A 27,285-nucleotide genomic window follows, 5' to 3' on the forward strand; every position below is an offset into this window, starting at 1 on the left:
CAAGTGACGTACCTGCATCAACTAATTTAAAACATATTTACATTAATTTATTTGTCTCGTGAATTTCCGAACCAAACGAAATATATTATTCATACCGCATTTGTATCAGAAAATAGTATTATTAATAAGACACATACTATGATGTTATTGCCGTATTTTTGTGTTGTTATAACATAGAAGTTTGAAACGATTACATGCAACATTCGTCCGGTAAAAGCTGGCTTTCTAACCCGGGATTTACGAACAGATTGACGCTATCTGCTAGTTCGGCTAACGCGGACTATAATACTAAATTTTGGTGGTGAGATGTTCCGAATAAAGATAAAGCAACAAGTATTATTGTTATAAGCCAGCAAAAAAGGAAAAATGAAATATTTCAGTTTTACGTCCCACGGTTATGCCGGTTAGGCTAAAGAAGACGGTGATTATGAGAAATGAATGAAATAGTGGAATGAAAGTGGGAGGAAACGGGAGAACCCCGAGAAAACCCACGAACACGATGTTTGTTCACCACAAAGTTTACAGGGCGCGAGCTGGGATCGAACCAGGGACCCCAAGCACCGGAAGTGAACGCTCTACCACTGAGTCCCCGCCAGCAAAAAAGGGATACAAATAATAAAAAGGCACTACTCTACATCAACTCAATTTATAAAATACGAAGGTCATTTAACTCGAAGTGGCAACATAGTTGTGAAATGGAATGTAGTAAATCACTCACCTCAAGAAGCTTACAGTTCTTCGATGTAGTCTCCGCCAGCCTGTTGAACCCTTCGCCAGATGACTGGTAACCGTTGAATACCTGTGAAAGCCCCACTTTGTGAGAGGGTATTGACAGTGCGCCCTAAGGCACGAACAATGCTGGGAATGTCTCTGAAACGTTTGCCCCTGTGAGGTTCTTTCATTTTCGGGAAAAAATCAAAATCGCAGGGGCTCATATCCGTGGAGTATGGCGGGGGCTCCAGTGCCTCCCAACCTCATCGTCGTAACAAAGTCTGTACTGGATTGGCTTTATGGCATCTGCCATTGTCGTGTATGAGAATTTGTACAGACTCCAGGAGATGTGGACGTTTGCGCCGCAATGCTGGTCGCAAATGGTGACTGAGGTATGAAGCATAGTATGCAGCATTGACGGTAACGCCCAGTGGAACTTGATGTGACAGGATAATGCCTTCGTGGTCGTATGAATTATCATCATCTTCACGTTTGCTGGCTCTTGCCTAAGCTTTCTTGGTCGTGGAGATTCTGGGTGGAACTATTCACTCGACTGACGTTTCAATTCAGGCCCGCAGGATCTTCCCCACGTTTTGTCACTTGCAATAATGCGGTGCAAGAAGTCCTCACCTTCCTCATTGTAACGTTGAAGGTGTAGGCGCGCATACTCCCACTTATGTCACTTTTGAACCTCGGTTAGAGCTTGGGGTACCCATCTGGCTGCAATTTTCCGCATGCCAAGATCTTGTGTTAGCGTGCGGAACACTGATCCGGAAGAAATGTTCACCTCCTGTGCCAATTCACCACAAGTCCAGCGCCGATCACCGTCAAGCAGTGTCTATAGTTTTGCAAGATGAATTTCGTCCGTAGCCGTTCGCATATGCCCTCCACCGTGCATTTTGTCTGTTGACTGTCGTCCCACCTGAAATGCTGCAACCCATCTCGCTACTGTCCGATACGGTAGAGCAGCTTCATCACAGGCCTCTACTAATCCTCTGTGAATCGTCCTAGCATTTCGCCCTCGTGCCACGAAGAATTTGATAAATACACGCTGATCTACACGCGTGAACATTGCGTTAGGACGGTATTTCACACAACAATCACTTTAACAATGTTTACTCGCCACACACACAGTAATATGAGACCGCAACAGCATTGAACTGACTCGTACACATCCACACAACACACTACGTTCGTCATTTGTCTCCTGCCCACACGACACTCCACTTGTAGCAGTTTTGCCAGTTCGAGTTAAATGACTCTCATAGTTATAATTTTTATTATGTGTGGTTGATAATATTTGTAACGATACTCAACAATGGAGAATAGTTCATCAAGAAGGATCCTGGTTATTTATCAATGAATATAAAAAGCTACTCAAGTGTGCAGTTGTCATCTTTATGGGTTTTGTCCCCGTCTCGAAACTCGTTATCTTCACCTCGTGTTCGTATACTCTTATAAAGGCAAACGCAAAAATTAAAAAACTAGCAATATAAAGTAATAAATATTTAAATATTCATTAAAAATTGTATGTAAAATTGATATTATTACTATTCTGTAATATAATTTCAATTCTTGTCCGATTTTCATACGATAGAAAATTTATAATGTTTTAGAGAAGCAATAAAAAGAAATTAATGGAAAAGTTATTAAAAAAAATCTTTAGTAAAATATAAATAATATTTCAATTACTTAGCACAATATTTTCATCCAACCAGTATTTTTTGTATATAAATAGTTTATTTTTATGTATAAAATGCTGTTTACATGTGCATTCTAGCATAAAATATTGTTGCTGGACGTTGTGGGCATCCAAGATAGAGATTTACACATATTTCCAGTTTGATCACTGTTAGGTGTAGTAATACCGATATCTATCAATAATTTCGCTGGGCTAGTAAACACTTGAACCCTGGCCACCGGACTTCGAAATCCTATGATTGTGATGTATATATGAATTTTTGACTTTGTTAAAGAAAATATAGTAAAAAAAAAAAAAAAAACCTTTCTAGGTCTATGTATCTCTAAGAATGATCTATAAAGGCAAAGCTTAAATATCCACTTTGGGTTAAGCTAGAAGTCAATTTGTATTATTGTCTAGATCATTCAGTACCAATCATGTCTTAAATAAAAACTTGTGCGTTCTGGAGCTGCGCTCGGAGCCAAATCACGGATTTAAGGCCCTGTACACCCTCATAACTTCTGGACTAAAATGAAATTTATTACTAAAAATTCTTTGTCTTCATTTCCAGAGCTATTTCCTATAATGTTGTTTTAAATGAGAGATTCGACTTGTAAGCCTTTAAGAACACAACAAATATTTGTTCTAACTTCGAGAAGACAAATTATGTAAGTTTGTATGGTATCCACAAATTTTGTATACTTTTTTCTTTCTTTTGTTTCTTCGAATTGTTTGATATTTTTAGATAAAATTTTCAACTATTGAGTTACCTATGAAATGTTATTTGTTTATTTTTAAATTACTTAACTTTTATAATAATATATACAAAGACATTTCTTTTATTAAATATATTAACTCTTAAACAATCTTTGTTGTTTTAAATTTATATAAAGTTTAGAGGTTTAGTATAGGTTGCTTACCGAAATCATCATTTCAGTAAGTAATAAAAACTCTGAAACTTCTGCATCCTTTTATGTAATTTAAAAGGAAGACATTCTCTCTAAAATAATATATTTTAGAGAGAATAAAATGATATTAATTAAACACGATAAAAAGTTCTAATTCACATGATTGACCAACTAAGTTGACTATATCAGAATAGTATTCCGTCAGTTTTATCATATAATTTCTTCCTTTTACGCACGAGAAAGACTGAGAACAGTGGTTTTCTAATCATCATTTTCCACTGAAACGAACGTACAAAAGGAAAATCCAATAATTTAATTCATTCTTAATGCATAGAATGTAAAACAAGACGAAATGAATTGATATGCATACGCAATATAAAAGATGGTAGCCTGCTTGGTACTTCTCCACCTCTCCTTACAAAAATCCTGTTTACGGTGCCGTTCAGAAAGATATGTTTATAGTTAAAACAGATGAATTAGTTCACATTTAGGAAAATAACGTAAGTGACAACTTTATGAAAACATGGCTTATAAATATTGATTTTCTCTGTCTAGGACAGGAAAAAGACTTAGAAAGGAATATCTTGCATAACGCGGTCGCCTGGTCCATGTGAGATCGCATTGTTAGAGGTCTATTTACAATTGGTTTAAATTGAATTTGTTCGTCATAAGGAATTAAGGCAAGAACCAACTTAAAAATAAATGTATATCTATAACTAAAAAATAAAGAAAATGCTTTTAAGTATATAAAGGTTATATTGAAACAAAAAGAAAGCTTTATTTATTCAATTGTAAAAGGAAAGATAAATCTTGAAGTTTTACATTCTACGATTATGCCGTTTGGATTAAGGGTCACGGATGATTAATGAAAGTCAATGACTAGGAAAGAGTTGATGGAATAAGAATGAGGAAGAAAGTTTGAAAACATTGAGAAAATCCACGGACACGATGTTGTTCAGCACAAAGTCACATGGCCTGGGATCGAGATAGGGACTTCCCGCGCCAGAAATAAGCGCTCTACTATTGATCCACAGTGACTCCATTTCTCAATTCTGGTTAATACTATATCATCGTATCACAAGCCAACACTGGCCTTGACTTATATATTTCCATCCATATATTCTATTAACAGCTTTCATTTATTTATTTTTTTTAATGAATTGACAAATCTATTGTCAATTACTGATGATAAAAGATGTGTTAGAGCACATGTCTGCACTTAAGTAAGATATCCCTACATTATTTCCAAATTGTAGAAACGTCAAATTCTGTTCTAGAAATAACTGTCAAAATTACATTGCTAGAGGAATACATTCATATTATTTGACTAACAAATAACAGTTAAATATATAACGAGTGAAGTTAAATATATTAGTAAAGGTCTTTCCTTACTCTCAAACACCAAATGTACTGATTGAAATCTTAAGTTGGATTAGATATTAACTGTATAAAAACGGAAAAATTAACATCACATTGAAATGTGTATAAAGAATGTAAAACAAAAACACACTATGACATAATAACTTAACATATAGGAGTTACATCACTGTAAATTTAGAGGATGAATATCGGTAATCTTCCACTCTATTTTCATTGCGTTCAAAAATGTGATTTTGTATTTTAGATGTGTTTCGTTCCTCATCGTGTTCTATTTTACTATTTAAAAAAAAAAACTAATACTATACACTCCAACTATTTCCATGTGACAAACTTTATACATTTAACTTATTTAACATGCAAGACAGTAAGAAAATTGTTATTACGCTCTATTACTGTTTATTATGCTCAGAAGTTGGAGATGTCACTGTAAGAAAATTTTTCAGTCTGATTTCTCAAAAAAGATTTTATTTTGCTAATACAGAAAATGTATAAATTTGTTTTTACAAAAGGAAAGCTTATCTACAAAGGAAGTTGAAAGAAAGAAAACATGTTTCGGAATTTCGTGATACCTTTTATTACTGCCTAGTCCGTTAGTTCACAACGTTTTCACTTGGTAACGTGCAAATAATACTTGTTGACGACTGATTAGTAATCTTGGAGTCGCATACGTGTAGAATGAATGATTGAATTAAATATAATGGAATCATTTTTTGTTCATGACGATCTTGATTTAGAACCTAAGGATTTCTTCGCGTGATGTTATAGCAAAGAAAATATTTTCCTCCTCTTCCTAGAAGTGAAAAGAAACTCTGGAAATGTTAGGTGAAAATCTCCAGTTGTCTCTGTAATGATAACAAGAAAAAAGGCGGATGTTACAAAAATATTATTATTTAAAATTATCTAGGAACAAAATACATGAGAAATATTTGCAGTCCATTTCAGTTTTGCTATTAGATCTTTTAGAAAATACAATTCTTAAGTTAAAAGCACAGCTTAATGAATTCATTTTCTCCTAATACTGTTAACATAACTGTACATGAGTTAACAATACTATTTCATATACAATAATTATAAACGTATTTGCTTTACATATATCCATACGATTAATTTTTGGAATTAATACCCCTTACCAGAAAATATTACATGTTAGAAAAATTTAAACTCAAAAAAAAAAAAAGAAAAAGAAAAAAAGAAAGAAAGAAAGAAAATGAAAGAAAGAAAGAAAGAAAGAAAGAAAAGAAAAAGCACCAGTGAATATTTTCCTTTTCCTCCCTCAGATAACGTATTTTGTATCCTTATTGTACAGTCCGCAGCAAAAAACCTGCAACATGAGCATGTAAATTTATTGTGAAACGACGAAATCTTTTGCTCCAAAATAAGTGTGCACGGGAGGACGCCGAGGTTCCTCCTGGCGTGATTCGTGCCACTTAGACGCTATGTTGATTCCCTGCGCTGTTAGGCATAGTTTCACAATAAACTTACAGGCTCATGTTCATGTTTTTTTGCTGTGGACTGTACCAACAAATTTTCCATGTTAATTGTATCAGCATGTGCCAATTCTTTATTCAATAGCATACATTCGTTTGAGACTTAACATAAAAAAATCGGATATTTGAAAGTCATTTGCACCATATTATGAGTTTTTCAAAAACAATGCACCTTTATGATATTACGGCGGCTCTTGAAGGAAGTCACATCGTTTAAAAAATAAAATTTTATTATTACAATCTAAGGGGAAAATCTTACTTAATGTCCTAATTCTTGTATCAACAAATAGAACATTAGGTAAGTTTTTCTTCCTTTAGCTTGCAACGATAAAATTTTATTTTTACCGATGTGCCAACCCTCGAAAACCGTCACTGATGATAGTGAATATCTGTTGTTAAAATCGACATAAACCTGATGTCTTTGAAAATTAATTACTTTAATTATTTATGTAGGCATATCTCAGAGCCACAATATGATAATGGCATTCTCTGAAAATATCCCATTCTCTTAGGCATTTACGTTTTAAGATGAATATTTCATCAAAAATTGGAAACACAAAGAAAAAAGAAGAAAATAATACTACACAAAAAATTTAATATGAATTATAATGATACATAACCGCATTTGTTGTTTAGTATTTTGTTCCTTCATTCTATTCTGCTCTCTGATCATGATATGCTATCCAAAGCGATGAATCTTTTCCTCTGTAAAGACTGAGGAGCTCCGAAACAATGACGATCCCATTAATAGTTTTATTATAGAGGTAACTGTCACTGCCTCCCAAAAAATATGGTTTAAGTTCAGGCCAATCCAGTGTCTAAAAGTCCTTGTAATTACATAATTTTATCTTACACATTTAAAAGCACTTCAAAACATAAATTTGTGATTTGATTGATTCGTATGGAAGAAGCGAATTAAAAAAAGAAAGGACAATAAATTAAATAACAATGATGAACAATAGAATAATTAATTTCAAGAAAAATATTACATAAGCTTTGCTAATTGCACAGTAAAAAGAATTGGCGTAAAATAAACTGATAGTCATTTCCTATAGTACGGTTGTCATGCCTAGAGGAAAATCAAACTGCAGATGACTTCCCAAACTAAGATGATAAAAATTCTGTTGCCAAAGGGGAAGTCGTCACATAGTCAAGATCGTTATGCAGATAACTTTAAGACATCTTCTCTGACTTTTCAATAAGGACGTTCTCCTCCTATGTGGTTCGAGACATTTTAATAAAATATATATATATATATATATATATATATATATATATATATATATATATATATATATATATATATATATATATATATATATATATATATATCGTTCAGCAATGAAAATAACTAGGATATAATAATTCACTCTTTTCATCAAAACCATATTTCATATGACACTAACTACATTCATTTTCACACTGCTATACAAGAAACATCAATATAACCGCCTATCATCATAGAGCATTTCCAGACAAATGTCAACCTGTTATCGAAAAAATGAAACTGCTGGCATGCAAATGTACAATACATCCCATTTGAAAGCTAATTTCATATAGAATCCAGATCAAAACAGATTAATTAAATACAATTTGTATTTCACTGTCAAATAATGCTAATTAAATAATAGATTATCCAAGTGATTAAAACAGGAAAATTGTATGTTGAGTTATAAACTGATTTACAGAGGGATCGACAGCAAGATTTTGACCAAATGTATTTCACTGATGCACTGTGATTAGTATTTCATAAATCAAGAAGTAGATTTAATATAGTGTGTGTTAATTCAATAATATTCCAAATTAATAAGTACTATTTACATTGATGTCACTCCGGAACGTTTTCTACTTTTAATTTTATGTGGCCTGTATGTTTATGAATTTAAAAAATATTTCATATTGTTTGTCTCCTTTAAGCGCCTTCCAAATGTGCCATAGGACTTTACTGTAGCATCTCCCATAACTGAGTAAACTGTGTTCCGGACTGACATTAAGCTGTGTCCCGGACTGACCAAATGTGTGTTCCAGACTGACAGATGTTTTCTTTTTCCTGTCCTGGACTTGTTTTTGCTCTCCAATCTCATCAGAAATTCTGCCGTGTAAACATCTAGCTTGTACTTCAGAGCTTCTTATTTATATTTTGACAATTTACAATTACACAAGCATTTTACAATTCAAGACCTGATGGATGAACTGACTGGTGATGTTCCTGATTTTCTGGAGCCATAATTTCATAAAACGTCAACAAGCAACATATTTTGCTAACAGCAAAGCAGACGTTTCTCGTGGAATCATTGTTTTACAGATGAACTTTGCTGAAAATTTCACCGGTAAAGTGCAGAATGAAATCCAGCCAGCTTACTGGGTTAACAAACAAGTGTCAGTCTTTACAGTTGTGTCGTGGATCCTGAATAATGATGGTAAGCGACACAAATGAATTTTGTTTTGTTTCGGATTATTTTAAACACAAAAAATATTCAATGCATGTTTACAAAAAAGCTCTTCAGAATTAAGATGTATTCCGTGAAGGAGTGGCATCAACTTTGAAAATCTTCTCTTACGGCGCATTTAGCCAGTTTAAGCAGAAGTTCATGTTAGTAGATATAACAAGAATTGCTGAAACATCTGATGTCGTGGAATGGAAATTTTTTACAACCTCCCACGAGAAAGGAACTATAGATTGTATAGGAGGTAATGTAAAGGGCATGTTAAGTGGAAACTCTATTAGGAATGCGCATGATCTCGTGAAACAAGTTGAAAACAAGGTTAAGCATATCAATGTTTTTGAAGTGCCAGTGGATGAAATTGAAGCTGAGAAAAAGAATCCAGATAAATTTTGGAAAGATGTGGTGGCCATTTCAAGACTGCGTGAGAACCGCTCGTTCAAGGTAATAGGATATTGCCTGAGTGAAAAAGTATCCCTTCAAGAACATTTTTATTACTCCCTGTTTTGCGATCAGAAATTTTACATCCACAGAGCTCTCCATTACAGCAAAGATGATAGTGTTGTTACATTTATATTATTGGAGCAGATAGGACAGTGTTTTCGTTGAAGAAGAAAGAAAAAAAAGAGATAGAGTTGAAATTGTAGCTCGGCAGTTTGTGTTTTATGGTCCATTAAAATTAACTGGTGCTGACCCATTTAAAGTGGAAGAATTAGAAACCGTACAGAAGAAGTATAACCTGTTGGAAAAAGATGATAAAAAAATACAATAATATATATTTATAGTCAATATTGTTTTGCAGTGTAAGTTTATTTTTTTTTTTTTAAGCTTTTGTGGCCAGTTTTGTGAGGTCAAATGCTTATTAGCTTATGCACACAAGTTTTAAGTGCTGATATATGTCAGTTTGTGCATAATACTATTGCTCATTACACTCGTATTCGCAGTATCCTAGTTTTATTTCATAAGAGTAAGTGTGAACATAGAAATGTCAGTTCGAAACATGGCTTGTAAATTTAATATCTCTGTTATTATAAATTACCTTCATACAAAAATATTATAGTGTAACACTACATTTGTCTATTATAATTTGTGATATGGGACACTATCTGATTGTCAGTACTTTCAGAGAATTAAAATGATAAGTTATTTCACATTGAAACTAAGGTTGCAAAACTGTCAGCCCAGAACAGCAACTTCAATAATTAATTTCTATTTAAGCACTGTCATTGTAGAAATAGTATCCTAGTGAAAATAAAGGTATTGAAATGCCTGATAGCTAAACAAAGTTACAGCAACCTGGAGCTTTTATTTCAGCGAAGATATTAATTGGAAGTGCAACTTGTGTTCCGAACTGTCAGTCCGAAACACCTAGAAATGCCCCATAGGTTTGACGCTCTTCTATCCAAATATTTGTTCCATTCTTAAAATCAAGATAATCCTTGACGCGCTTCCACTGGGAAGTCACATTACAACATGTCTTCTAAAAGAAACCTTTCTTAAGCATCTACCATCTAGAAGATTACTTGAAATTACTGATTACGCCATGATAACTTATTAGAAAACACAGAGCAAATATCGGAGCAACTATTGATTTTTTTTATCACAAAATATAGTATAGTCAATACACTGTATGTTGAATGTTACAAATCCAAGAATATAATATTGCTAAGTTATATTTTAAGAATACTGCCATCAGAGATATTACAGTACATGTCAAATTCAGAGATCACTTATCTTCATCTGAGACTTTTTCTGACATTTTCATTGTTTATGAACATTTTCCCCAATCTTTCTGATAATAAGTTCATAGTCTTCTGTTCAAAAACGCATAGTTTTATGATTTCCTCAACTCATATCACAAATATACTTCATTTCCCTAAACGAGTTTAAATTAAATTTAATACCAGTTCAGACCTTCAGACATACCAATCAAATATTCCACCCTGTTGGCCCAGTGGCTAGCGCACGACTTTTGGTGCACGAACTTCTAGTGGAAGGGCAATTTCATATAGCATCGCTGCTTAAAAGGTACGCTAAGCTTCAGTGAACAAAGAAACTAATTCGATAACACTCATTGTTCTCCTTTGGTCCTCGATTCAATTTGCATTGAGCAAATACTAATAACTCATATCGTATTAATGTCTATAATTTCCTCTTTTGATGCACATCAGCGATCATCGATACTTCTGCAGCGCCAAATCTCCCCTTCTACCTATCTCAGAACCTTCACAACAGCACATTGACTACACTTTCTACGTAAGTCTTCAAAATCCTTATCTCAGACTCCTTCATATCTCTAGGAAATGTGGAGTATAACTGCCCATAAATTGCCCCTTGGTATAAAATACCCTACACTACTACACCCCGATCTTTCATCTATTTCCATTCATTTATGCCACTGTTTTCTCCTACATACTTTTCATTTCGCATTATCTCTAAATATATCCATTATAATTTATTTCTTATTAATTTCTACCTAAGTTCATATTTTTTTCTATTCATTTACCATTATTCCTTCATTTTTCTATACTCTTACCAACCCTTATCTCATTAGTTCTACCTTCCTTCACTAAATTTTCTCTACTTTTAATATAACTAGACTTGTGTGCTTGTGCATTTCAAGATGACGCCACCACCTCGATGCTTCACAGCGGATTTTCTACTGCTAAATTATTTTGTTTGTTTGTCCTTCACTTTGATGAAGCATTTAGTGAAAGTGCTTATCGAGAATCAATCTCTTTCTCACTATATATATATATATATATATACTGTGGTAGTACCAATCTTAGATTTTATTTTCAAGTTAAATCTGATTCTCATTTTTAATTTATGAAATAAGAAAATACGGAAATACGTTAACTTGTAGACAATTGTATCTGAAGAATTAGATCACTATGTAGATTCTGTTATACAATCATGTCTGTGAATTTGTCTTATGCGCTTATGACAGCTTTACTTACATAATTGAACTCATTACGAATAGCTAGCACAGATATACTTCTTTCTATCTAAATTCCGAAATTTGTTCTGGAACCTCTGGAATCCGGACTCAGAATACTTTTATTGCTGCACGTGGTTTTACGTCACGTCCACGAGCTTTTAGATTATCAACCTCAGCAAAGATCCTGATATAAAATATTAGGTAATTTCAAGAAAGAAGGAGTTCGTACAGATCTGGAAGTTCATGCAGTTTAGGTAGTTCATGGAATTGGTTCACATCTTTGTCTATCGTCATCATGGACATAACGAGTCATTTCAAGTTTAACATCGTCGAAACAATGAGTGTTCGATATAACCACTATATGACTAGTAATGGACTACTAGTCATCAATACTCTATCTCCGAGGTAATAATTCACCACCAACTAGAACTACATCAGGGTCGGAGCTGAGCAGTAATCAAAAGTATGGAATTGGAAGTTTCATTCTTATCAAAGCTTTCCAGCTATGTGTCAGAGAAATCTGTTTGTGCTAGGCTTTCTAAGTACATAAGATAATTCATTAACAGACACATAAATTCACATTCAAAATTAACTCTAGTAAAACTCTTTTTAAGTTTGATTTATGAGATTTAATTACTGTACCTCTCGCTATACACCCCCAAATTAGAACCTAGAATGAAAACAATCTCATATCAACAATATTATATATTTTATACATATTATATATATATATATATATATATATATATATATAATATCCAATCAGCGCACTGTACACTTGATCATCCACTGCAAAAACAAACTTGTTTCTTTCTTGACAAAGGAAACGCAATATGATACTTAATTCAGCACCAATATCATCAGCTTGTTTAAAACAATGTTTGGTTTGCTCTTAATGTTCCAAAAAATCTCAACTATAACATTTTATGAGAGGTCGACTTATAGAGATAGGGTGTGGTAAAATGTTTATCCTTGATGAGAGGAATCCGTGTCCATACGAGTATGCAGTAAAGAACAACGTATTAGTCAGTTCTCCCATTTACTTATACATTTGCATTCGCTTATTTTCGTAAATCATCATAGCAATTTGGTATTAGCAAGTCCTTACCTGTTGACTGTCAAATCCGTTGATAAAATCGATGGTTATTCTTCCTAAGATAATTTACATTCTTGCCGCAAGATCGTAACGTTAGGTTGATAGAAATTACAAATTAATATTGAACTTGACATGTCGCAAAGTAAAAAGAAGGGTTACGCTGAAAATATTTTTTTTAACACATTACACACAATAAATCTGATTTTTTAATATTTTCTTCTTTTTTATTTTTATTTATTTATTTACTTATTGTTAAACCATACTTTTCTTCTATGTTAATTACTATGCTAATTTGATGTTCGTAACGCTCGGGCTAATATGCACTCAATTTACCTTCAGCAGCCCTGCATTTAGACTTTCAGTCATAGGTTTTTATTTTATTTTTATATTTACATTTTATTTTTTCTCGTTCCTTTTTTTTTCCGTTTCTTCAAAAGAAAGGACAGAAGCAGGTTCATAAGGAAATTCCAGAAAGTTTGGGTGAAAACTACCCTCACAACAGTTAAACCAGCGGTTCCCAATTAGTGTGTCCCGAAACACGGTTGTCTCGCACAGTCTCATAGAATGTGTCGCGAAATTTTACAATTTAAAAATCATGTAGCATATAATTACTTAAAAATCAATTTTAGGACAGGCTGTAGAAAGCAACATCTTCAACAACAGCAAGAATGCACAGTAGTTCCACTTCATTGAAGATTTTATAATCTTATAGTATTGTAATTTGTATTATTATTCATAGTCGTGATCGTTCAATAAAGTGGCATCAGTCAAAAGGATTTGGAACCACTCAAACGGTGAGCTGTCAAATTTAAACCTAATCATTTGAAAGTAAACTAAGTGCAAGGTTTATTTCTGTCTGCGCCTGAAAATGAGAAAGCCATCCATAACTTGATCGTCGAGAACTGCGGATATCAACCAAAACATTGTTACATGTTTCAGCATATCGCGTACGAGCTTACGCAAGTATCCACACGACTTGGACATGCGAAAGATTACAGCAAAATGGATCCCAAAAGTCTTGGAAAAACGAACAAAAGAAACGTGTCGGGTAACTGGTCATGAAACATTCTTACAATCCTGAGACGATAAAACAGTTTAAGAAGTGGTGGCACAATATTTCGCCTAGGCCAAGAAAGTTCCATGGGCAGAGGTCAGTGCAAATATAAATGGCAACAATTGTTTGAGATGAAAAGCTAGTTCTGCTACTGAACTACCATCAATTCAATATATGAATGTGCTCTATTGGCGAAGTTGAGGGAAAACATCAAGGAAATACTTCGGGGATACCTCTTCAAAGATGTCATCGTGCTTCACGTCAAAAACCAGCAAAATTGACCTTAGGTTCTAGATTGTTACCCCATCCATCCTATTTGCTTGATCTGACACTCTCTGTCTATCATATCTTGCCAATCTCAAGAAACACGTAGAAGAATAAAGTTTTTGGGAGTGTTCAGGAGGCAATTAATGCTGTAATCGGGTGACTACATCAGTAGTTGGAGGAATTTCGGAAGCTGCAAGTCAGATATTGCAAGTGCATTTATTTACGCAAGAAATATCTGGGGCTGAGAAGTAAAGTAGTGTAAGTAAAAATATTAATTTCACAGAAGAATAAAAAAGAAAAGTTTTGAAGACAATATTTTGTTGAATTGCGTCGATAGTTTATTCCGATAAAATTTTTCACTTTCTTCGTTCCAGTTGTCCACATCTCAAAACTTTAATAGTATCCCTCGTACTAATGTAAGTAAGAAAAAATATAATAACTCAATTTCGTCCAAAAAGTGACTTGGCATTGGCATAGTTTACCTCTCAGCCCCAGATCTGTAGAACAGCGTGTCAGTTTAGCTTCCTAGCTCAAGTCCTTCAAGGTAAGGCACCATCTTTATCAGCACTTCCTCGTTCGCACAGAGAAAAGTGTTTTGAAAAACATTGATTTTAAACCAAATTTCTGTCACACACACAATACCAGAAAAAATATGTTACTTCATACGAGTATATATATATATATATATATATATATATATATATTTCGGCGACTTGATTATGGCATTAAATTACTTTAATATTTTACAGGTATATACAGTGTCCATTTTAACAATAATTAACAGTATCATACGATCTCGGGGTTACCGCGGAAGATTGAAATATACAGTTTATTTATTTATTTATTTATTTATTTATTTTGTTTGTTTGTTTGTTTCTTTGTGTGTATAAGACTTTCCTTTGTACGGGAAATATTTTCTTAAGTAACATCCGATTGTCAATAGAAAGAAAACTGGTAAATATAGTGTCATACATTTTTGGTAATTTCCTCTGTTAAGCTATTTTTCTACATACATAATTCTCATGCTTAAACATTTATCATGACTTTCGACAATTTTTTTTTTCGAGACCAATCTTCAACCGTTGTTTTCACTGTGGCTATTGCCTATCTTCAAATGGTGTTTTTACTGGCTTTGGCTATGTTTGTTGTTTCTGTCAAAATGCGCACGCGCGCTGTCTTTCAGCAGGCCTTAGGCATGAGGAAACACCCGTTGCAGTCGCAGCGTCAGTGTGTATGGCTCACTAGGGCAGATAAATGTTTTTTCCAATTGACCATCCCGCAAAGTGTGAAATAAAGTCTATGATTCTATTTTTGACAGCAAGGAACGTGTCAGCAGTGGAAATTCATATTCATATGTGAGGTATTTGGTCCGAATGCAAAGGTGACACCAAGGTGTGTGAATAAGTACGATGGTTCAAGGACGGGCGGGATAATGTTCATGATGAACCGTGATCGGGCCGACCTGTAATTACAGACGCAGTTGACGCACAAATCCCTGAAAACCGGCGTTTCACGATTTCCACGTTGTCACTGGGATTTCCATACGTTTCCTGGTTGATCCTGTACACAGTCCTTTCTGAAACCTTGAAGTTCCGAAAAATGTGCGCGCAGTGGTTTCTCAGACTACTTACTGAGGAATACGAAAAGACGAGACTGGCATATGGTCTGATTTTTTTGACCTGATACAATGAGGAAGGAGATCAATTGTTGAATCACATTATAACAGGGGACGAAATATAGGCTTCCCACATGATTCCATCATCGACGCGGCAATCAATAGAATGGCGACACACGGCATCTATAGTCAGAATGAAAACCAAACAGACAATGTCTACAAACAAGATTATGCCTATCGTATTCTGGTGTCCGGTTAGTCGAGTTTATACCACAAGGAACAACCAACTCAGCTGCGTACTGCGCGACATTGAAAATTCTTCGACGCGCTACACAGAGTAAGTGCCATGCCCTACTATCATGTGATGTCTTGTTGCTGCATGACAATGCACATCCTCATTGTGCTGTTCAAACTCAGGAGTTAATCAGGTCTTTTGGATGAGAGCTACTGGACAATCAACCGTACAGCCCAGACCTTGCGCCGAGCGATTATTATTTGTTTCACTACCTAAAACAGTATCTCACCGGTCAGGGGTTTGGCACCGATGAAAAAGTGAAAACAACGGTTGAAAACTGGACCGAAGCCAATGCTATGATTAATGTTTAAACAAACAAGGTAACTACGTACAAAAATAGCTTAATGTATACAGAGAAATAACCAAACATGTATGGCACTAATTTACTAGTTTTGCTTCTATGGACAATCGAACTTAAAAAAAAAAAAAAAAAAAAAAAAAGACCTCGTGTAACACGCCCCTCAAGATTTAACTTTAAAAGAAAACACACAAAATTAAATGTTTATTGAATGAAAATGACTTAAGGGTATAATATTCAACGAAATACTGTAATACGTACTTTGAACAGTTCCTTGACCTTATAGAAACCTGTAAAATTCTTATCACTGCCATCTGAATCATCATCATCTACTTACGTCATCACCACCATCTACGTGATTGCTTCCTCTTAATAATCGTCATCATAAGTATACAAGAAAATGACTCCTCCATCAAGGGCATTATCGATACCACATGTTTAATGATAGTTTGTCTCGTTGACCTCTGACCAGGATGTCAATCTCACCGCTTACCTCTGTTATTGTAAGCCCTTTCAAAGTACCCTTCGGACTCAACAACAGAAGCAGTTCATAAACAGTGGCGCACACATTTCATTTGTTCCACTTTAAAAAATAATCTGTACATTCAATTTACCCATTCCATTTTAAGGGTAGAAATATGCGTCTTATACACTCGAAAATACGGTACATCATAAAAAAAGTACATTTCTCTTGACAGTGCATTTTTTAGATACTACAAGTACTGACAAGTCGAATTGTGACTTTCTTTGGAATTTTATGAGACCCATACGGCTTGTTTTTATGAGTAAATTCACATCCCAATGTCTAAAACTCTACCCTCAGTAATTCCTATGATCACTGAGAATAACTAGACGATATTTGAGAGTACGGTGCTTGTTCAGCGTCGTAAGAACAATGCGGGAGTCATCTGAAAAGATAGTGAACTATGGCAAGGAAAATCAGTAACAAAGGGGATTGGCTAGCAATTGGATACTACAAAAAAGAAAACCTCCTAGCGCAACAATCCTTAGGGGTTTGGACCTACCAGCTGCTTGTGACACTCATGTCTTTGGGCTTATGCGCATCAGCACATCGGATCACCTTGCCGTTAATGTTGACTTCCTAGACCAAAATTCATTACTATTTATTTTCAAAAAAGCACTCTCCAACTCTTCTCAGGACGCTGAGTAGAAACTGCAATGCCAACACTATCTGATGAGTACGATCGGACATCTAAATTTCCTCTGACCAGGTTCGGTACTGCATGCCTTGCTTATATCAAGAGAACGGTATTTGAGTGTATAGTTAGGGCGTTGGAGGATTGGATACCATACATACCGGACACCATCCGGTTGACTAAGCGTTTCGAAGTTCGTGAAAGAGTTTAGATTAGAATTATCTCCGAAACATTGTAACACGAATTTCGCTACAACCAGCTGAAATGCATTTAAGGACAACGCATATGGATTATCAGATTCGAACAAAAATGTGACATACAGTATACCGTGCCTATTTAGAGTGTTTGCTTGAAGACCTCATCATACCAGCCACCACAGTGTATGTAAAGGGTACGCTGCTAATAGTTTTTAGATCGTCAAACAACACTACGGGTATAGTTGAGCACATAATATAATCGTGTGTGGATTTCAGTCTGTCTGTAATGCCAGGGCGACATCTACTGTACAATAAATTGAAGTGCTTAGAGGTAAAGGTGTTATGTAACAAATTAAATATGACGAGAAAATTGACTTTCACGACTTTGTCCGTTAACATACCGGCTTCATCGTTTCTAAATATCTGCACTCAGACGAGGCCTCACTAATTAATGTGTTACGTAGCATGAACCGCCAGAATGCAACATTTCAAAAAATGTAACATAACATCTTTATCCTCTAAAGCGCTTCAATTATTTTGAGCTTCCCGTCCATACATTGGGAATCAGGCAAGATGGTAGTTCCACAGAACTGCCATCTCCCCAGTCTTCCTGACGCACGGAGAGTGCTTGAACAAAAATGAAATGAAATCTTTCAGTTTTACGTCCCACGCTTATTCCGGTTAGACTAAAGGAGAAGGTGATGATGAGAAATGAATGAAATGGTGGAATGAAGAGTGGGCGGAAACGGAAGAACCCCGAGAAAACCCACGAGCACGTGTTTGTTTACTACAAAGAAAATAAACCTTCAGATTAAAAAAGAAAAATGGTACCCTTGGAAAAATGGTAAAAATGGTACTACGTAATTGTACCTATCGCAACTGACGGCTCTGGAGCCCAGATTGTTCTATCCTGCCTAGAGAAACATATGATATTCAAAAATTTCATATCTAAGTATAAATTCAGGAAATGTTCTTAGTTGTATGAAGCTGTCACAGGTGAAAGTTAAACCTGGATTCTTATGTAGGTAGTTACATTTATATTAATGAAGACTAAATATTAAACTTTTATATCACGTGGTTTTATATATTTTACTCAATAGCTACTACATTTTTTCTTTATCCTATTACACTTTCTTAAATACAATCTTCGAAGTTTCCTAATATGTCGACGTAATAATTTTCGTAAACGTACATAACTCATGCATCACTGAAAAAAAGTATATGCTCGTCACTTCTAATGTAGAGGTTATTTTTCCGAACACAAAATCCCTTTGATTAATTTCCACACCTGACAATTTAAGTTACCTTCTCACACACTATATCTTTAATAATAATTATTGTAATGGAAACTTTTTCTACAAACATTGTACTTAGCAATCCGAATTCTTTATCATTCAATTCAGAAAGTAATTTTAAAGAGAAACATTTCAGTTCGCATACAACGGTGTATCTGAAAAGTTTTCTAATCATATTTTTTACATTATAAACTATGGTAGTACAAATATTTACTCTGATATGGAAGTACATATTTTACCAACTCTTGTTAATTATTTATATTTGGAGATAAATACTACACAAAAGTCCAGACTATATAAAGCATCTCAGTAAGTTGAACAAGAAAAATGACTAGTTATATCAATTTTGGAAATGGGTAAAAAAAAGTTTTTTTTTTTCTTTTAATACTTTCAGTTGATACTTATATATTAATATGGAATTCCACAATTTTTCTAACAAATATTAAGAAGCTGTTTTATTTTAATGTATTTCATATCGACAAGTAGATCTATAAGATTGTGGAATAAATTTTATTTCTCCTTCTTCTCCTTCAAAACAGAATTCTATTGGTTCTAATTAGGAGGAACGCAATCAATACAGTTCATCTACTCGAGAGAACTCTGAGAAGTGTTGGTTTCACTCTCACTATTTTTTTATGTTTCAATTATTGTTACAAGAATAATTAGGTAGTTATCAATACAAGGTATTATTCCTGCTTCACTAACATATTATGCTACCTTGGCACTAGCTGTACCAGTTATAGTAGAATTATCAATTACACATTGCAACAGTAGTGTTACATTATTTCCGATTTCTGATTTGTTCTAATGGTATACTTACGTTAGATTTGTATATCCATTATAATGAGAACACAAATCATGAATTATATATATTTTCATAAAAATTAAAATGCTAATTCTGTTTCATATTGTAAGTATAAAAATTAATAATTTTATCATCTTCATTCATGTTTCATATTCTAATGTTTTTCAATTTTGTATGACTTGAATCTTTTGATTTCTGAAAGCACTTCGAGATAATTAATTTCGAATGTACTTTTTACGTTCGTACCAGTCTTTCTTCCAGTATTTTCTAACCAATGTATATTAGTAGGAATTAATAATTTTCTAACCTATCTAGTAATGCGTACAATTTTGTTAGCTTCTAGCATAGTATATATATATATATATATATATATATATATATATATATATATATATATATATATATATATAATTTTCAAAACAAATATACGTGTATTAGTTCAGATTTGTAACTTACAAATTACACGAGATTTATCATTGACTAAACTATGACTACAATAGCAAAGAGTTAAGGTTTAATAAACTATATCTATATTCATACAAATTTATAATTTTCTAATATTTGTCTATATTAATAAAGTTTTATATCATCCTCAAGCATATCAATACATAAATACAGATTTTTCATTCTACAAATTGTCTGTATTAATACAGATTCATCATACATAATTATGTGAAATAAGTTGCACGAAAGATTAAAAGTTCAATGTAATCAAATAAATGTTTCCAGGCTAGCAGTATACCACACACATGAATACTTCAATATCAAAATTACGTTTCTAAAATATTGTTTCATTTTTTATTTAAAATATAAGACTTGTCTAAGTTCGCCATCGATATTCGCAAAATTTCCGACAACATATGCTCGATTTATGTAGTAAAATTAATACACAAAAAAGACTACTTACATTATTATTAGCTCACATTCTTAAAAATTACCACATGCTGCTTTTCTTGTTCGAAAGTCCTAGTTGACACAAAACTCAAAGAGAATTATTCTTTTATGGATATCAGAACGCGATTTTGAGCTCATTCACAATCCAGCAGTCATAACAAGAAAGGAAATGAAACAAAGTTTCATGTATATTTCTATTACAGCTTTTGATCAGCACAGCGTCTATTGATTTTAGCAAATTTCACTTTAAGTATATATATATATTTTTTAATTCTACCTAAAAACACAATAGTAGGCCTATCTTATAAAATATTTTTCCTTTTACGATTAGCAGCTGAAATTCTTACTGTTTCTAAGGTTTGTGCTTATTGCAGTTTTTGATTAAATCAATAATTACATTTATTTCTTGAAAGAATTTTACATTAATTCTAAAATTAAAAAGCTTTTACACACACATCATAAAGAACATGAAGTGTACATTTCACAACAATAAGCATCGAGTGAGAATTTCACAACGATTACATTTTGAGTTGTATTTATCATTAAGATCAAATGTTACACAATTTTTTTGCCGCCGGAATATATCCCGATTAAGAGTTACATTTTAAATTTTCAGCACCATTTATAAACCAGGAACATCTCAATTTAGTTACAGTGCCTGTAATTTTTAATGAAATTACCTGTCATTTTACATGGTAGTCTACTTAAACATTCAGAATTCTACTTCATATAATTTCTCCTCATAGTTTTCCCAAGTTATCTAGAATTATTTGCTAACCTCAAATGAAAAGGGATCTCTAATGTAATGTTCACAGAAAAAAAAAAAAAAAACACTACGCATGAAGAAGAAAATCAGAACTTTAAAAGCATGAAACCTTATTAGAGATATCTGATTATAACATTAAATGCTGTTCTATCATCCATAAACTTGAGAATTTCGGAAGTCGGAAGGACTGCACGCAGGAAAATGGTGGCAAAGCTCAATATAAGATATCTGAGTAAATCAATAAAATAAAAAAAAAAAAGAGAGAAAAAAACGTACTGTATTGCAATTGTATAATTACTTTGAAAAGTGTCACAGAAGGAATGAAACATACGGATTCAAGATAAATAGCGTTTGATAAACCACCGATCAAGGAGAAAGACCAGATCAATCCTATACAGCAGACAATGCCACAAATATACAGAGTTTGTCCAAGTGTGCCCAACCCAATAGAAACCACTTGGATATATCGAGTAGGACCCACTTGAAGAAACTTTAAAGCCCACTTGGGTGTCTGACGTATTTATTATTATTATATAATTGGTTCAAACAACCTGTATCATGTTGTTTAATTTTTTTACGAGATTTTGGACTTTATTGGGAGATATTAGACATTTTCTCATATTATTAAGATATATTACGTAAGTAGTTTTAGTATCTAATAAATACTAAGATTATTCTAAGACAATCATGAAATTCTGAAAATACCGAGCGAATGGATTCTCACGTTATTTTGAAATGATTAAAGAACAAATTAATATTAGGATTATGCTTATACTTGAATTCATCAACCGAACATTACATTTAAAAAGATCTGTGAGACAAAATATAATATTTCAAGAACATAGCGCCCTAAAATGTAGGAATTATTGATCTAAACCATTCTTGACACAAGACTAGATCTGGACATCTTTCTTTACCAGGACAGGACGTTTGGGCGCTACAATCTGAGCGCGGACGTTTGGCTCAAAGCCATTCGGGCGCGAGGTACATAGTAAAAATCACAATTTACGACATATAAAGTAAGCGAGGCACTGAAAACTAAGCGCGAATCAAGATATATATATACATTTCCCACACTTCTATCTTTACCTAACCTCATTTATCTATCTATTTCCTATCTTTATCTTATTTATTCATCAAAATTAAATAAAAAAAATATTTAAATAAAAATCATGTAGTTTTATCTTTTAAAATTTGCATTTGCTGCACCATCCTGTCTAACTAAAAGTTGTGAAAGACGGAAAAGCAAAGAAAGCTTTGATTGGCTCTCTAAGACCAATCAGAACACGTTGTTCGTGATAAACAGCCAATCAAAACACTTCCATTGTTTTGTTTAATTTTCGATACTTTTAATGAGGCCCCCTATATATTTGAGTCGGCTTATGCAGGATTTTAGTGTTTGTCTAGTCCGTGTACTTATGAAGTGTGGTTTCCTCAGTCTGATTGCAGTGTGAAGTATGGAAGTGTTATCAAAAAGGGAAAGGTTTAAATTAGTAGACAACGGATTTCAGTTTTTCGACTAGGGCAGCGTGGATGGAACAAAAAATTTTTGGCGATGTGAAAGAAAGGCGGAAAGGTGTACAGCTCCTGTTCCCACAGACGCTACAAATGGGCAGGTAAGTAAATGTTATTGATACATAGTTCAAGGATATAACTCGATATTTGAATTGCAATATTAACTAATTTATCAATAAACAAATAATTATATTCGTTCATAATATTTATTGAAATAGTTTGCGATATCGCTTGAATGTAAAAAAGTGCAATGAATGTTCACCTTATTAATATTTTGAAAAGTAATATTAATTTTAAAAAATAGCTAAGTGCTTCCGTTTTTCTGGCTTGGGATTAGGCCTAGTTTGGCCTCCTTTTGACAAATGTCCAGGCCAAGTATGAACGTGGGTACTCTAGGCATCCGTCTTCTACATTTTTAAAATTTTGGAATTTCAAGTTTCGTTTCCATGTTTCAGTTTTAAAAATTTGCTTACACAATTTGTTTGCTTAGGCCTGGTCTGGCCACTAAAAGTAATAAGTGGGTTGTGCCCGTCGCACGTTCCTAACCTATTCATGATTACTAAGAAAGTAAGCCTATAGTTAGTTATTTTTATTTATTTATTTTTAGCGTTTGTGGCATTTGTTTAGGCCTGGTTTGGGCATCTTTTGACAAACGAATGCCCAGACCCAGTATAACTATGGGAAACCCTTAGATAAATTTTGAAATTCTGAATTTTAAACTCACCAAGTTTGTTTGCCTCTATATAGACCTAGTTTTGACATATTCCAAAAGAAAAATGCGTTGTGTCAGGTTTACGACACCAATCCAGACTAAATCGAAATGGAACTAGAAGATATCCAATATTTCCTGTTCACATGTGGAATGTATATGAAAGGGTCAAAAATTATCAAACAAAGACCAACAATGTGGTAGAAGCTGCTCACCGCGCGTTGCAGTCTGAGTTGCAGATGGACCATCCTTCGATTTGGAAACTCATCGAAGCTCTGAGAAGTACTCAAAGGAAAAGAGATTTGGTGTTTGGAAGAATGGTGCGGGGTGAAGAGCCACGCAAAAAGAGACAGAAATACATAAAGGCCGACGACAGAATCAGAAAAATTGAAAATAATTTTGGTAATGTTGAATTCATTAAGTATTTAAGAGGGTTAGCCCAAACGTAGTCATGGATTGATTTTTCGTTGTTCACGATTCTTGTACTTCAACATGTTGATCTAATTTTTGTATTATATAAGAAAGCTAGGGAATGGAATCAGACGAACTGTTAATAATTTTGTTAATGTTAATTAAAAACATATTGATTTAATTTTTGTATTTTTTTAAGTTAATAATTACATAATTATGAATATTAAAATTTGTTTTCTTTCGTATTACGTTTGCCAAACTCTTCTCTTTCTTAAGTCCAATAAAGAATTACCAATAAAAGATTTCCGCGTACTCGAGTTGAGGGAAAGATGTTAATACAGGGTGTCTAAGACATTGAGTTTAGGAACTGCAGTATACCGTATTTCTGGTATCACCTATTTTTTAACATCATTCCAATATAAAATTCAAAACATAACACTTTTTTCGTCCCATGGTAACCATTTAATCTGCATTAAAGAAAGTGGCGAAAGGAAAAAAAGAACGATTTCAAACTGAAAAATAGTTAAGTGTGTATATATATTGATCATTTAGCCACTAAAGATGTGTTTGAAAGCTCTTTAATAGAATAGGCCCACTATGTATGCAATATAGTCAATCATATCTAGTCTGGTCTACTTACCTTTGGCTTCAAAAGTTATCAAATAAAAAGCACAATTAACTTTGCTTGAAACTTAAATTTACAAAATTTAATTGTTAACTAAGTTTTTAGAATTTTGAAACTCCAGTATTTCCAGTATGTAAAACAAAATCCAGTATAATTCAAGGAAAAAAAAATTAAATGAAATCTTTGTTTTACGTCCCACGGTTATGCCGGTTAGGCTAAAGGAGACAGTGAAGATGAGTAATGAATGAAATGGTGGAATGAAGAAAGTGGGAGGAAACGGTAGAACCCGGAGAAAACCCACGCACTATAATTCAAGGACTTCCACTACAGTACACACCTTGTGATATCTTGATTCGAACTTAGTATTCAGCGTCTAACATAACGACTTTTTAATTTAACTCGCGCCCAAACGTCACGTACCGTTGCTTTACATATATTGTAGAGGATATCACGCTTAGCGCCTATTTTGAATTCTCCCTGTATGTTGTTATTATTCTTCAAACAAGAAATTGTAATGATTAAATTATAAAGAAGAGACTTTCCAATACAAATTCATCCCAATACAAATTCATGCTTACCATTCTCTTCCTAGTTTCCGTAACTTCATCAAAACAAACTCAGCCACGCCGTTTCAGCAATTAACAAACTTTCCTATTGACCAAGATAATTTTGATGAGCTAGTCACCCACGTGCGAAGCACCAGGAAGAAGCGAAAGCTGGGAAGTAGAACAAAACCAGGGGACACGGGACCCTCGAGGTGAGAAGTGTGACAGAAGCCGCCAGAAACACACTTTGGACCGCTATTCAGAACAGTCGTCCTAACAGCAATTGAGAGACGGTCGGCACGCCTAGGCCCTTACCATCCACTGCATGACAGAGGTGTCATTCCGAAGAGGCCAGGACATCTGGAAGCTGTTGCCCTGAGGTCGAGAGGTTCTTCACTCTCGAACGTGAGGTCCGGGATCGATACTAGACGGAAACACTCAACGGATTGGAGGATAAGGCTTCACCCGATATTTGAAGAGGCTCATCATATCGAAATGGCTGAGGTACAGTAAAACCCTTTCCTTTCCTAACCTTTGCGTCTCTGTGATCTCTTCTATTAAAAAACATGCATTTCATTTTATTCATCCCCAATTAATTACTTCAGCGCTGTACTACTCAGATCCCCACGTACTTTCTCTCTTGCCATGCGAAGTGCTATCCCCACACTCTTTTAGTAAAAACTGATAATTGAGACAAATAACTGTGGTTGTAACCCCACAGTACAGTACAGCAAGAATATATTTATAATAGCGCGGTGAAGAATGGGAGATATGAGATAGAGAAGGCCTGAAATTCGAGCTTAGCACCAACAAAAACTATCTGATCCATTACAGTTTTCCTTTAACCTTGGCAAATTTACCTGTATTTTTGTGCGTAGGATGGGTGACAAAGAATGGAATGTGTAAGTAGCAACATTCAAATAATATGTATTGAACTTGAACAGCATCATGCAAAACCTTCATGCGATTTTAAATATTCTTGGTACATTTATGAGTAGATCTTTAGCCTGGGAAATTTCATAGGTGTATATATTCATAAAATGAAATGAAATTTTTTACTTTTTACTTTATAACATTTTACAATTATTATGTTTGTGCCGAAATCAAAAGGGCTACCGAAAAAATAATTCAGATTGAGAATCATCACGTCAAAACGACTAAGATAGTTGTTTTTATCACGTGCTCTAACACGATTTGCTTTCATTATGTGTTCGAGGTCTTTTCCTACTGGAAACTTGCCAGAAATTTATAATAAATGACGATCGGATTCATGTCGCAAAGTATAAAAAGGAAAAATAATCACAGTTCTTACAAAATCCAGTAGGGATGAGAGGATATGAAGCTATTACCGAGTATTGAGTCTGAGTCTTCCTCGCCCAAGTTGCATGCGCTAACTACATAGTCACAAGAGAGTTCAGATATTATATATATATATATATATTATTTATACGATACAAACTGATACGCAAATAAGTAGTTATTACATTACTTACGCATGTTTCACTATATTGCCAAACAATTAATTTTACTGTTTTTATCGTCCCTGAACACAGTTTGGTCTTCTCTGCTCATGCCCATTTGGCCTATTCCCGTTTCGCCTACGGACGTAACTATCAATTTATTTGATTATGTCTATCATAGTTATGGGTGGAACGCGTATTCCCGTTCTGATATGGTTTGATTTAGTTTAACAACCCACGGTTATGCCTCCTGGACTAAAGACATGGATCTACTGATTATAGTAGAATCCAAACCACTTTGGTCGTTGAAGTTTAACCCCACCGGCAAGCGAACCTGGGACCACGAGAACCGAAGTCAAGCGTGCTAGGATATTCCCGTTTTGTCTACGCTCACAATCAATGAGGGACATTTAGTGTCTGAGGAAATTTACTTACAAATATTCATTAAGAATATTCATTTCTCACAAGCTCTGACGTAATTACGTACCACTAGCAGTTTCAGAAGTGCAGCACTTGAAAAATAGCTGTTTTCAAAATGATTATTAGCAATTGACTCCTCGTAATGTTGTTTACTTTTCAGATAATTTTTTGCACCAAAAACACTCATTTTCAAAAGATTATTAAGACTATTTTCCTTTAAAAAAAAAAGTAGGGAAAGCAATACTAACTAGATCTACATTGGTGTTAACCGGTATGAAATTTTGTCTTTCGTCGTAAGATTTTAATTCC

At 33.9% G+C, this 27,285-nt stretch overlaps 1 protein-coding gene across 2 annotated transcripts in view; it reads right to left on the reverse strand.

Moving 5' to 3' along the window:
* Nucleotides 1-27,285, reverse strand: part of LOC145686528 (TNF receptor-associated factor 4-like) — a 576,903-nt gene that overhangs the window by 492,263 nt on the left and 57,355 nt on the right. Inside the window, exon 2 of one of the 2 annotated variants that reach the window (XM_081759922.1) lies at nt 5,182-5,522. The exons of the other annotated variant lie outside the window; for it this stretch is intronic. Within the exon in view, the coding sequence (XP_081616048.1) occupies nt 5,499-5,522 (24 nt within the window). The 3' untranslated portion in view covers nt 5,182-5,498. Of the gene's footprint in view, nt 1-5,181; nt 5,523-27,285 lie in introns of those variants that run through there. 2 annotated transcript variants of the gene reach the window in all.

This window comes from Thermobia domestica, chromosome 5, assembly GCF_964235325.1.
Source record: "Thermobia domestica chromosome 5, izTheDome1.hap1.1, whole genome shotgun sequence".
In the NCBI taxonomy this organism is placed as follows: Eukaryota; Metazoa; Arthropoda; class Insecta; order Zygentoma; family Lepismatidae; genus Thermobia; species Thermobia domestica.